This window comes from Sturnira hondurensis, unplaced genomic scaffold (genome assembly GCF_014824575.4).
Source record: "Sturnira hondurensis isolate 20B ecotype Veracruz unplaced genomic scaffold, ASM1482457v3 Scaffold0022910, whole genome shotgun sequence".
In the NCBI taxonomy this organism is placed as follows: Eukaryota; Metazoa; Chordata; class Mammalia; order Chiroptera; family Phyllostomidae; genus Sturnira; species Sturnira hondurensis.
Genome location: NW_028095541.1, coordinates 8,864,534 through 8,877,202, shown reverse-complemented (window position 1 = coordinate 8,877,202; position 12,669 = coordinate 8,864,534). Strand labels below are relative to the sequence as shown.

The following is a 12,669-nucleotide window of genomic DNA, read 5'->3' as shown; positions in this document are numbered from 1 at the left end:
AACTTTCTGTAGACAGCAGAGTATAGTATCATGTACACCTTATAAACCAGAAGGAAATTGCTCAAACACACAAGTGGACACTGGCCAATGCCTGATAGAGTAGGGGCTGACTGTGAGTTTGCATTTCTCCACAGCTAACACTGCAGGATCAGAGTATGCCTTGCACCTCCATTTCCCTGGGCTTCTCAGAGTAACCTCACCCACCCTGGCTGTCTGCAGAAATCATTATTCTCACTCTGGCTCCTAAGCTGAGCCATGCTTTTGGAATTGCTCTGACCACCAGCCAGCTAAGCTGCTCCCTGCCACCATTCAGACAGCTTCTAACAGCCCCACCTTCCTACACAAAGCCCTGCCTGTCTGGTCAAAGTAGGGTGGTGAGTTCCCCACCCTTTCTAAAAACATGCCTTGCAAGACTTTCTCTATCCTCCAAAATATACTTGCCCCTTCACAGTTACATGTTTGACTGTGTGTAAACTGGGCCTGTGGGTGGAGGACGTGATGCACGTGTGTCTCTGCTTCCCTGTCGTGGGGCTCAGGCCACAGACTTCTGAAGGCGGAAATCAGAGGGGCCGAAGCACACAGCACAGTGAACACAAGGTCATTTTGAAGACTTTGAAGGTCTAGCCAGTGATGCTCAGTGAAGTAGATACTTTTTTTTAAAGCATCAGTTCCAAATGAAGAGCTGTTCTATGTATCTTTATTTCTTAGTTCACCTCTTCTCAATCCCAGTGGTGATAATCTGGCTTCAGCTGTGGTTCATCCTGGTTTACAGGACTTACTTGTCCAGTTTCTATCAGTTTTCCTCTGGGATGAGCAAAGCACTTTGATATTACATCACTAATTTCACATCAAACAGCTCAACTATTTTCATGTTGATTTATCTCTCTCTGAATTTTAGTCATTTTTTGGCCCTGTAACATCTTCTCCTACTAGTCAGCTGGAGTGTGCTTCATATTGGATGCTTTTGATACCAGCATTATCAAAACATAATTGAGAAGGTAAATCTGTTGCCAAAACATTGTAATAATGTGTGCCAAAGATTTACACAAAGTAGTTTATTACCCAGTGTTCTGCTTTCCCCAGGCCACGGTTCCCCCAACAGCATGACCTACCCTAAGTGACAGAGTTCTTTATTTAGTAGAGAAGTACCTTGTCCAAGGTCAGAGTATCAGAGTCCAAAATAAGAAGAGCAGAATAGTTTCCTGACTCCCAGTCCTTAAGCCTTTCTTGGTAGATAACTATAAATACAAGATCACGCCAAGAAGAAGGGAGAAAATACTAGTATGTATAAAATTTAAGTAGCAATCATAGAAACAAAAACACTCAATAGATTTAATTTCTTCCAATTTTATTGACTTCAAAATTATAAATTTCAATAACCACATATAGTAAATAGTGCCTTTGAGGAAACATCAATGTTTCTCTTGTAATTGAAAGACTAATATTTATTTTTGTGCATGAAATTGGGAACATTAGTGGGAAAATAAACTCTAGTCCTAACAGGTGGTTAACATTTGTCACTAAATAATGAATATACTTATGATTCAATAATTTTAATGCAACTTCAAGAATGTTCCTCTTTTGTTAGATCATCATTCATATGGGGAAGAATCAATGTTTTTTAGGTCTTCTTTGATGGCAAATAGTGTTTGGGGAAGGGTGATGATTAATATAAGTGTAACTGTTTTTTATTCTATTAAGTGTTACCTCTCTATGCATTTTTGGCAAATTATAATGTATAAGTGAAATGCCATTTCTTCCTTCTTTAGGCAACTCAATATTTTATAGTCATGCATTGATCATTGGCCACTATTATAACTAGTTATGTCGGTCCTCTTGGTATCTCAGTGCAAATAATTTCTCAAGCTGGCGGTGGTTTTTGAAAATAGGGTAGTAAGTTTTTATCCTCTTATGTGCTTTCACAATAAGTGTCAGTGAAGGAAATCCCCCCATGTTTTCTCTTTACATGCATGTTTACAAATACATGCAATATTAAATTCTATGGGGACCTTGCATTTACTCTGCAGAAGTTGAAGTCAAATCTTTATATGTGCAAAATATGTGAACCATACCACCTCCCGGTACATCCAACTAGTATGCAGTCCCCACCTTAGGGGTTAATGAGAAGAGTAAATTAGGTAAATTTTGAGCTGATATGAAGTCAATCAGAATCTTTTCTCAGCTTTGCCCTGCGGACTGGACCAAAAGTTAGGAGCACTAAAGTATTACAAAATACTTTTCTGTGTGTGCACATGCTTAGGTTTTCTTTACCTGTTCAAAACTTCAGTGTTACCCTGGTAGCCAGCAGGGGTGCCTTGAGGTGGGGGCCCACTGTGGCAAACAGGTCCCTCTCATCCCTTTTACTCACCTGACTGTGGAATTAAAGGGTCATTTGGTGGTGGGTGTTCTGAGCTCATTACTAGCTGCAGATCTGCTGCTTAACCGTTGCCACATGCCTATGATGAGCTCACTGAATCTGTGAGTGACACATCTGTGTGGTAAGACTATTGCACAGACTGGCACACTGAGGCCATGAGATGTTCAACAACTCGGCCCATGCCACAGCTCCTTCTGCAGAGTAATTGAAAGGCCCACATAGAATTTCGTATCATACCAAACCCTCATATACTGTATCATGCCTCTTCTAATTAACATCCCTTGAAGATTCACTCTTGAAGTTGCTGTTCAGTTGTCTGGAGCAGTGTGGAAGAGGCTCAGTTCTCATCCCAGCAGCTATGAAGATGCTGGGTGCAGACCTGAGTTCACTGACACCCTAGGCCCAGTTCATCCATCCTAATGATGTCCCAGTGCCACTTTTAGAGAGGTGCCCCACAGGTGCCCAGAAATGTATTCCTTTGTTCAGCATTGTCCCCATAGGTCCCCCGATATCTAGTCTAGCACAGTGTCTCCACATCAAGTTCTCATAAATGGTAATTTTCATACCCAACTTGAAACTTATAAAATGCCTTAGGTGACATTGGGCTTTTGAAGGGGTCCTTCCCTGTGGAACTGTGAAGGGGGTGGACTTCAGCTTGTCCCCTCACTCTTTAGTGTCAACTATAGTTTCCTCCTATCCCAATTGCTCTAGATCAGCAATTTTCAACCAGTGAGCCACAAGCATTTTTTTAAAGATTTTATTTATTTATTTATCTTTAGAGGGGAAGGAGAGAGGGAGAGAAACATCAATGTATGGTTGCCTTTTGTGCATCGCCTGCTGGGAGTTGGCCTGCAGGGAACTGGCCTGCAACCCAGGCATGTGCCCTGACTGGGAATTGAACCGTGATCCTCTGGTTCACAGGCCTGTGCTCAATCCACTGAGCTACGCCAGCCAGGGCTGCCACAAGCATTTTTAAAATACACAGTTCCTTACTATTTAGTCAGGGCACTGAGCTCTTTTCCCTTAGATTGTCAATTTAAAAAAGTCAGTACAGCCAATACAAGAGCCATTAGGTATGAATAAATCAAAATTATACTATTTTTGTCATATCAGCAAAAAGTATATTTTTGGTGGACCACAGAAGTTTTAGTAATTAGTTTATTTGTGGCGTGAGATGACAAAAGTTGAAAATCACTGCTCTAGACTAACATCCACCTCCTTCATCTTGGTTGCAATTCCATACAAAACTTCTTTGCAGGGAATGTAAGTGGGGAAGAAAAGTGGGTTCTGCTGCCATCTTTGGCTGAAAACAATTTTAGGAGGTACAGTTTCCCTTGTTTCTGTCTGAATCTTTGCAACAGCAAGCTGTACTTTAATGAAGTTCAGTTATATTAGAAAAATTTAATGTACAATAGAATCTCAGTTATCGAGCTTAATTTGTCCCAGAAGCCTGTTTGGGAAGCAGTTTGTTCAAAAACTGGATCTCCTCTGTTTGTTGCATGAAAGATATGTGACTGATGATACAGGTATCAGCATGAAAGGATTCTCGGGCTGAGAACTGAAGTTTTGTTCAACAATTGAGACATTTTTTTCTGTGAACAACTTGGTCAAGAACTGAGTTACTTGAATTGGAAAACATTTGAGAATCAAGGTTTGACTGTATTTTAATTATTGTACTGGGTAGTTATGGAGTAAATATTTTCAAAACTCACAGAATTTATTTTTGTCTACATGGGTTGAATTTTTTAAGGGAAAGGAATTGCATTTTTTGTTTACAAAATGAATGTTGTATGCAATCACTTCCTGTTTTTTCTCTAATATTTCTCAGCATGGATAGATCAGCCCAAAACAAGCATTGAAAATAGATCAAAAGGGAAGTTTGTAACTTTCTAAAAACTTGACCCTTTAGGAAAGGCCTCTTTTTCTACCCCATAAATAAAAACAAAACCTGTCTCCATAATTGTCACCATTGTCTCAGCCGCCATCTTTCTAACTCAGTCCGGCAATGCTTACCCTGACTCAGCACAGTGTACTATAATAATAGGATATAGTATGTTTGGTGCTTTTCTGGACTTTGAAACTACTGATCAGAAATTGAGAGAGCAATGATTTTTACATTAAGTGATTTTTCTTTGTTTATTCAGGTTGCTAGTAACACATTTCTTTTCTGTCAAATGCAGTCTGTGCCTGAATGTAAAGGCCACTCTGACCCTAATTAAGTGTGTGTACATGTGCAGCCATTCCCAAGGAAAGTTCTAATCCTAATCTAATCCACTTGATCAGGTGCTTTAAAATCATTAGGTGATAGCTCTTGGTGCTGACAAGCATCCAGATTATGTGCTGAGCTTTGTTTTTATGTCTTTTTTTTAACACCACACACTTTAGTGTCAAAAAATAAATAAACTGTCACAGATGTTAGGAAAAGGAAAATTAAATATGAATGAAAATACAAAACACAAACCAACTGCACTTCAGTTGCACATTTTTTTTTTGCAGGCAGAACTAGGCATGCACAATAAGCCTACTCACTCACTGACTCTCTGAGTCTTCTGCAAGAGGACTTAATGTATTCCAGGAGCTGTGGGGAAGACATGACTGAGTGAGACTCAGCTCTTCTGGAGGGAGAGTTGACAGCAGATTGTTATGGGAATCAAGGCAGGATGCAGGGAATTGGCAGACTGAGACACACCTACGGTCCACGTACTCTATACCACTCTCATCTCATTGCTATTGAGCAGGCTGAGACTGAGGTGGCCGGTTGCCCACTGCCTTTCTGACCACAAATAGGGTTCCCTTACTGTGGATGGAGTACTGGACAGATGCAGCCCACACCAGGGTGGACACAGCCCATGACTACCCCATTGCAACTTGAAGAGTTAATGTTCAGACTGCATTTCCACCTTCACTCACTCCATCCCCACCCCAAGTCAGGCGTCCTTATACAGGTAGCAACCTGTGCTCAAATTAATGGGAAAAAGAAGAGCGTTCTTCTATAGCTTCCTTTGGGTTGAGAGTGTAACCCCCAGAGCAAAATTCCTCCCCAGGCTAGAGCTCCCCCAGGGCAGGAAGCAGTGAGTACAGCTGACCCTTGAACAACATAGGTTTGAACTGTGTGGGTCCACTTATAAGCAGATTTTTCAATAAATATATTTGAAAAAATTTTGGAGATTTGCAGCAATTTGAGAACATTTGCAGATTAACCTTATGATTTTAATAACATTTTCTTCTCTCTAGCTTACTTTATTGTAAGAATACAGTATGTAACACATACTACATATAAAATATGAGTTAATCAGCTTTTTTTTAAAGATTTTATTTATTTATTTATTTTTTAGAGGGGAAGGAGAGAGGGAGAGAAACATCAATGCAATGTATGGTTGCCTTTTGTGTGTCCCCTGCTGGTAGTTAGCCTGCAAGGAACCGGCCTGCAACCCAGGCATGTGCCCTGACTGGGAATCGAACCGTGATCGTCTGGTTCGCAGGCCCGCGCTCAATCCACTGAGCTACGCCAGCCAGGGCAACTTTTTTAATCCTCATTTAAAGATATGCTTATTGATTTTAGAGAGAGGGGAAGGGAGGGAGAGTGAGACAGAAAGAAACATTGACATGAGAGAGAAATGCCAATTCATTGCCTGTCATTTGCTACCCAACCAGGGATGGATCCCATACATAAGCATGTGTCCTGCAGGAATTAAACCCACAACCTTTTGGTTTATTAGATGATGCTCCAACAAAGTGAGCCACACTGGCCAGGGCTAATCAACTGTTTATGTTATCAGTAAGGCTGCCAGTCAACAGAAAGCTATGAGTGGTTAAGTTTTGGAGGAGTCAAAAGTTGTGTGTGGGTTTTTGTCTACTGAGTGTGGGGGAGGGAGGGACAGGGTAACATCTATCCCAACCCTGTGTTGTTTCAAGGGGCAATTGTAGTCCTAGAGAGACATTGGGACCTATTAGTGATACGAAGGACTCATAGCTTCTTCCTGAACTTTCTCTAAGGATGTTGGTAACCATGATTTTCTTCTTCCTTGTGATTAAAAAAATAGAATAAATGACTCAGGTTCCAAAATTCGCTACACCTAAATTTTACCAGCTCTATAACATTGACCTTAATTTATGCCTCTTTAAGCTTTAGTGTTCTTATCTGTAAAATGGGGCTAGTAAGAGTACTTCACAGGTTTGGGGTAAGGATTAAACATGATAAAATATGTATTTTCAGCACAATATTAAGGTTCAAGAGATGTAGATAGTGTCATTAATTGTTATCACTTGTCTCAGGTCACTTTCTGACTTTTCTCCACTCTGATACCATTCCCTGGGCCTCCCACTTTTTCTACATTTCTGCTACCTTTCTGTCAGCTCCACATCACTGCCTAACTCCTTGTCTCAAGATCCATTGCATGTTTTCCTCAGATTTTTAAGATATGAAAGTTGAAATGATTTTGGATCATGTTGAATAACAACTGAAGTCACATAGCAAACCAGGGACAAATTCAGATTTTATTATATTTTAAGTATCTCTGTCCAAGTTCCTAATCTCACCACATTTTTATAACCCCTCCCTCGTCAGAGAGAGAGAGAGGAGACAGATGATAGAGGTTTCCTCCCAGCTGGCAGGGGGTGTCATTCTATTTGGTTTGTAGACCTTTCAGCAGAACAAAGGCCTTTTCTGTTCGTTCACAATATGGACTCTTTGAAGACACTCGAAATGAGGAGAAAAGCACAGACTGGACAGGATTTCAGGTGTAATGGGCAGAAACTGGGTGCCTAGCTGTAGATTCACTTTTCACAGAAAAACCAGATGCCACTAAAAACGTTATTTTGTAAATAGCATTTAAATTTTCATGATAGTTTCCTTTTAAAATATATGTGAGGGATATTTTCAGCAAATTGCCATTTATAGTAAGATCAAAAACTTTGAGAAGCCAGTTAAGTTCTCTCTTATAAAGTCATCAGAGAGATTCTGGATGCCGATATCAGCATGTTTGTTCACTGCTGCTTTTAAATGTCTCCAAATAGTTGCCATTGGTGGCAACTTAAAACTCAGATACCTAAGTCACATACATGTACAAACATGTATTCAACCTAAATTTTAAAATTCTATTCTGAGGCCCTAAGGGTTTGTTATAAAAATCAATATAGCTACCATTTCATTGTTTACTTTATGCAAAACACTGTGCTAACCACTCTGCATTCATAGTGTCTTTTAATCTTCCCCAAACCAAATAAGGTTGGTTCCACTGTCATTCCCACTTTACAGATGAGGAAATCAAGGCTTAGGGAGGTTAACAGTTTGCCCTGGGTCCCATACCCTACCTAGTGTGAGCTGGTGCTAGCCGGGTGGAACCAGGGACATGTCCTGTGAGTCTTGTGCTTATCGATTCCAAAGCACCTTGCAGCTCCCTGGTGCTCCTTCTACAGTGGGGGAGGCACCAGAGAGGGAGGCATGGATATTAGTTGTTTTCAGATGTAAAAACTATTTCAAGCTAATATCTTTGGGTCCAATTTCATCTGGATCCACACGTTCAAATTACAGGTAATAAAACAAAATTAGCTCATCAACTCTCACATGCATGTAAATGAAAAGGAAACCCATTTGATGAGAGAGATCATAAGAATAAAGTGCTGTGAGCAGAGTGGGAAATCCTAGGGGTTGTATTCTTTCCTTTTGTGTAAGGAGTTTGGAAAGCTCATTATATAGACAGTGTCTTAGGGCATCCCAGGACATAGTCTTAAAAGTCCTCTTTACTGTCAAAATTTTATAGCTTTTTGTCTTAAAAAATTATACTTTTCTCTTTCCCTTCCATTTTTCAGATGAACTGTTAGTCTAGGATGTCTTATTTGTGTGATGATTTGGGTGGGGCACACAACAATTTTTATGTTAAACAATTATTAGTATGGCTTATTAAGGATTTTATGGTTTATGAGATGGTTGACCAAATCCTACCTACTCAGATGTAGCCTGTCATAATTAAAATTCTCTTACTTAGTGCTCTGGTTCAGCTAAGTGATAATGAGAAACAAAGCTAACCGAGATCAGGACACCAGATATCAAGGTTTCATGCAGTAGAAAGCCATTGTGCAGCAAGGAACATAATGCTTTTCCTTCTTATCCTTTTAGTCCAAATAAGCTAAACTGTACTGGGCTCTGTGTTTCTTAGAATGAAAGCTTTGAGAAGCAGGTCCACTGTGGAGCCTGACATTTACGAAATAAGCCCACTGAGTAGTTGCCCATTGGAGCGTGTGTGCCCCAGAAAATGACAGCATTTCTGGGAGGGAGATGCACAAAGTGCAAATCCCACTGTGCCCATGAAAGAAGGGGCAGAAAAACCCCAGGCAAATGTCTTGTTGTGGTTGAGCTTTCCTACTGCAAGGAGGCTGAAACGTAGGGCTTTTAAGAAACGTCACAGCAACCAGATCAGGGGTGCAGACTGCTCACTGCAGCACAGTGCAGCTGCGCGTGTCAGGCAAAGACAGGAGAAGCCGCAGCCCCCGGGCAAATGGGGCTGCTCACTGGAGCATTTTTGAACTGAAGATCTGCTGGGAAATCGTTCCTGCAGCTGAGTCAGGGCCCAGCGTGTTGGGGCTCAGGTTGAGGCTGTAGACAGGGTCAGGGGCGGTGCTCTCAGCCCATCCCACCCCCTTCGGTGCCTAGGACCCTCCCTCCCTGGGGAAAAAGATCGTCGGGTGTGGTGGGGACTTCCTTGGACCGTACCTGCTGTAGCGAAGCGCGTGGGCAACCAGCAGCAGGAGCTTCTGGTTATGGCAGCTCAGAAATGAAAGCGGCAGCCGCCTCTGAGGACTGCAGGGAGAGCGGCGCCCAGCCAGTGAGACAAATAAGCAAGTCCTGGACCCACAGAAGGAGCAGTGCTGAGCATCCCTCTCCTGCTCCTCTGTCCTTTACAGAGGACTCCCTAACCTCCGGGAGGTAAATCTTCAGAGCCTGCCTCTTCGCCCTGACCCCCTGGTGACATCACCAACCTGTGACAGGCAGGTCGCCAGCGGTACCTGCTCCTCCTGCAGCTCCCAGCCCAGCCCTAGCCTCCTTGCCTCTTTGTATGCCGCGGACATGGCCAGCCAGCAGGACTCCGGCTTCTTTGAGATCAGCATCAAATATTTACTGAAATCCTGGAGTAATAGTGAGTAACAGAAAATAACCTTTGTTTATTTGTTTGTTGGCTAGATGTTGCATAAGGTTGGAGAAATAAAATCTCAGCTGGATGGATATGCTTGTGAACCAAGGAAGTTTTTTTTCTTCCATCTGCTATGAAAATAAAAATGTCAGTGACTGAATCAGCTCTCCTTAGCTGCAGAGGCTGCTGTGGAATTATAGCAGGTTCTGTGTGATTACATTTTCAAGTGAGATGACCCTTCTGAGTCTAGCAGAGCACAGGGTAGGGCATTCGGACTGCTTTTCCTGCCTTGCTCAGTGTTTGGTATTTATTTCATTTGTTCAGCCTTTATCTCGATACTCTGTGAACTATGGTTTAACCAGGGGAGTAGCAGGGTTTCAGAGTACTTCCTAATTATTTTATTAGGGAATTGTCTACAGACAAAAAAGTACTTAATAGTCTAAAACTTAAGACTCATCTTTTTTGTACACAGAGGCATTTGCACATGTATTTGATCTGTCCCTTATCTGTGTGGCTGATACTCAGGATGTTATTTAATATTTGAATTTTTAACAATCCTGATGTTTTCTGTAGTCCAAAAAATGTGCTTTTCTGAAATGTAAACAAGCAAGGTTCTGACCATAATCATTTATTAGGACATCAGAATGTTCTGGCTTCTAAAGTTCCATCTCTGACCTACTTAAAGATTTTAGCAATAAGGTATTTCAAAAAGACAACCTCTATGGCTTGCAGATCTGGAATAAAATGAAAACGAGGCCTTCAGGGGATCTGTTATGCCTTGTGTTTTCGGAACAGTTTCAAACAAAGTCTTCCCTGTTTCACCAACAGCCTTTGTACTCGCTCTGGGTAAAAGACCATCAGGTATAACAGGCCCTTAATTGTTTGGAATTTTTTAAAATTTTCCAAGAAAAATCTTGATGTTATATTAGGTGTATACTAATTAACCTACCTGTGTGCAGAGAGCCGGCGATTAATTATCTCCTACACAAATGACCTGTGGCCAAGATTGTTCTCCTATAAATAAAGCCTGGGCAAAAGAAACTGAGCCATAATTGCTCTGAGAAAACAGCCAGTCTCTGCAGCCTTAAGGTGGGCAGGGATGTGCATCTCAAGACATGGCCATTTTTGCATCGCTGTATACACGGTGGGGCTTGTCGGGAGCTGCTTTCTACAAGTGGGAAGCCATTTAGGAGCAATGCTGTCACCCAAACACTGTTCCTGTCTCTGTCACAGCCATAACTCATTTATCGCATGTGTAACCCTTCCTCCTCCAGGGTGAATCTCTCTTTGTTTCTCCACCCTTTGATTAAGGAAAGAATCTGATGTGCGGGCTCTTTACCAAGCAGTTTTCCAATCACTGGAAAGGCCTCCTGTGCTTCTGACACCAGCCAGTGGTTTCAGTCATCATTCTAGGTTAATCTCAGGCCAGAGATTTTGTCTTCCATCAATTTTTGTCATTGCTTCATTAGATAAAAAAAATTGTGCTCTGATGAAACTGAGGCCAGTGGAATTGCTTTTGAAATTTTTCCCCTTGAGTATTTTTAAATTACTCTACGTAAAGTGTATGTATATTCCCTCCACTTCTCCTGAGCTCTCCCCACTCCTCTCACACTCACATCAGAAATGGTTCAAAATGACTGTTCAGTTCTATTTGGACAATATCTGGGACACAATTTTGAATTGTGTCAGTTCATTCAGCAAATATTTATTCAGCACCTACTGTGTGCCAGGCTGTGGGCTGACAAAAGTGAATGAGAAAGACCCTGCCCTCCATCTTAGTGTTTCAGAGCAGAAGAGAGAACTGGGTGTTCTGTTGCGTTCCTTTGGGCTTAGAATGTGTTTTTAGTCCTGTCTTGAAAGAGGAAGAGGAAATATACTTTATACTTAGCCATCTTTAAGCTTGTTGCGACACTAACCTGCTTATAATCTCTCATAGGTCCCTGTTTGACATGTTTTCAGTAGCAAAGAGAGAAAGGAATTGATCTGTAAGGAAGACAAAGTAGAAGTGAGAAGCCTTATGGCTTTACACTGCTCCGGTAACCATGCTGGGAGGTTGCAGGAGAGCCCTGAGGTGGCCCTGCACACCAGGTTTGGGGGAAGCTGTGAGGAGAACCAGGCCCCTAATTGTATAGCAGAGCTTCTTTATAAAAGTGCAACAATAAAAAGCAATAAAACAAACTCTGTAACTATGGCTGCCTTCTTTGCAAGGTGGTAGGAAGAGGAAAGATGATCCCTTCAAGCTTTTTCAAGATTTGCATTTGGTTTTTTTCCTAAATGGCACACTGTGAGGAAAAGGTAATTTTATATATGTCTCCTCTGAAGAATTAACAAGTCAACGAAGTCAGTCATTGCCTGGTGAGACATATTTCTTTTCATTCCCTGTGCATGTTGACACCCTCTTCATGGGCATGCCCAGTCTGTCAGGCCACCCTTTCCTTGTAGGGACTGGGAATGAACATGGCCCTTATGTGTGGGAATAAAATGGCCTTTGTGGACCTCACTGCAGAGGGTTTTTTAAAAAAACTGTTCTCTTGCTCCTTCCCCATTCATGTCCAGGCCTTCTCTGGCCTTTCAGGGATTCTCCCAGCTCCTGCCCTGCAGTGTTCAATCCAACCTGGAATGTTCCACTGGTCACTTCCTGTTCTACCTGCCATAAGGTGTCCTGGGGAGGCTTCTGCCAGCATTTCAAAGACTAAGCTGTGCTTCTCTTGCCTTCAGTGTCTATGATCACCATTCAGGCCCTTCTCCAAATGCCTTGTATACCCTCTCAGGTTGTTTCATCTGTTCACCCTCCTCTGCATTTCACTGTCCTGCTTCCCAGTCCATGCCCTCGCCTGGGCCAGACAAGCCTCAGGACCAGATAGGCGTGGTCCAGATCTTTAGTTCCTGTACTCATGTGGCCTCAGGCAGTCAACTCCCCTACCTCAATCTTCTCAATCTTCTCAATCTTCTCATCTCTACACCAGGCAAAAATGAGTACCTCGCAGGAGTAAATGAGGTGTTAAGATGTAAAGCACTTAGCACAATTTCTAACACATTGATATTATTTTAACATTGGTTGAGCATTTACAATAGACTCCAATGCTCCCTGCTCCTCTGAACCAGACTTAGGTCATGTTTTCTCCTAGCACTGACATCCTCAGGGAGTCATCCGTGTGTGGA

The 12,669-nt window shown here is 42.0% G+C and overlaps 1 protein-coding gene across 3 annotated transcripts in view; it reads left to right on the top strand.

Moving 5' to 3' along the window:
• Positions 1–12,669, top strand: part of FRY (FRY microtubule binding protein) — a 449,099-nt gene that overhangs the window by 80,813 nt on the left and 355,617 nt on the right. Inside the window, exon 1 of one of the 3 annotated variants that reach the window (XM_037037293.1) lies at positions 8,860–9,513. The exons of the other annotated variants lie outside the window; for them this stretch is intronic. Within the exon in view, the coding sequence (XP_036893188.1) occupies positions 9,444–9,513 (70 nt within the window). The 5' untranslated portion in view covers positions 8,860–9,443. Of the gene's footprint in view, positions 1–8,859; positions 9,514–12,669 lie in introns of those variants that run through there. 3 annotated transcript variants of the gene reach the window in all.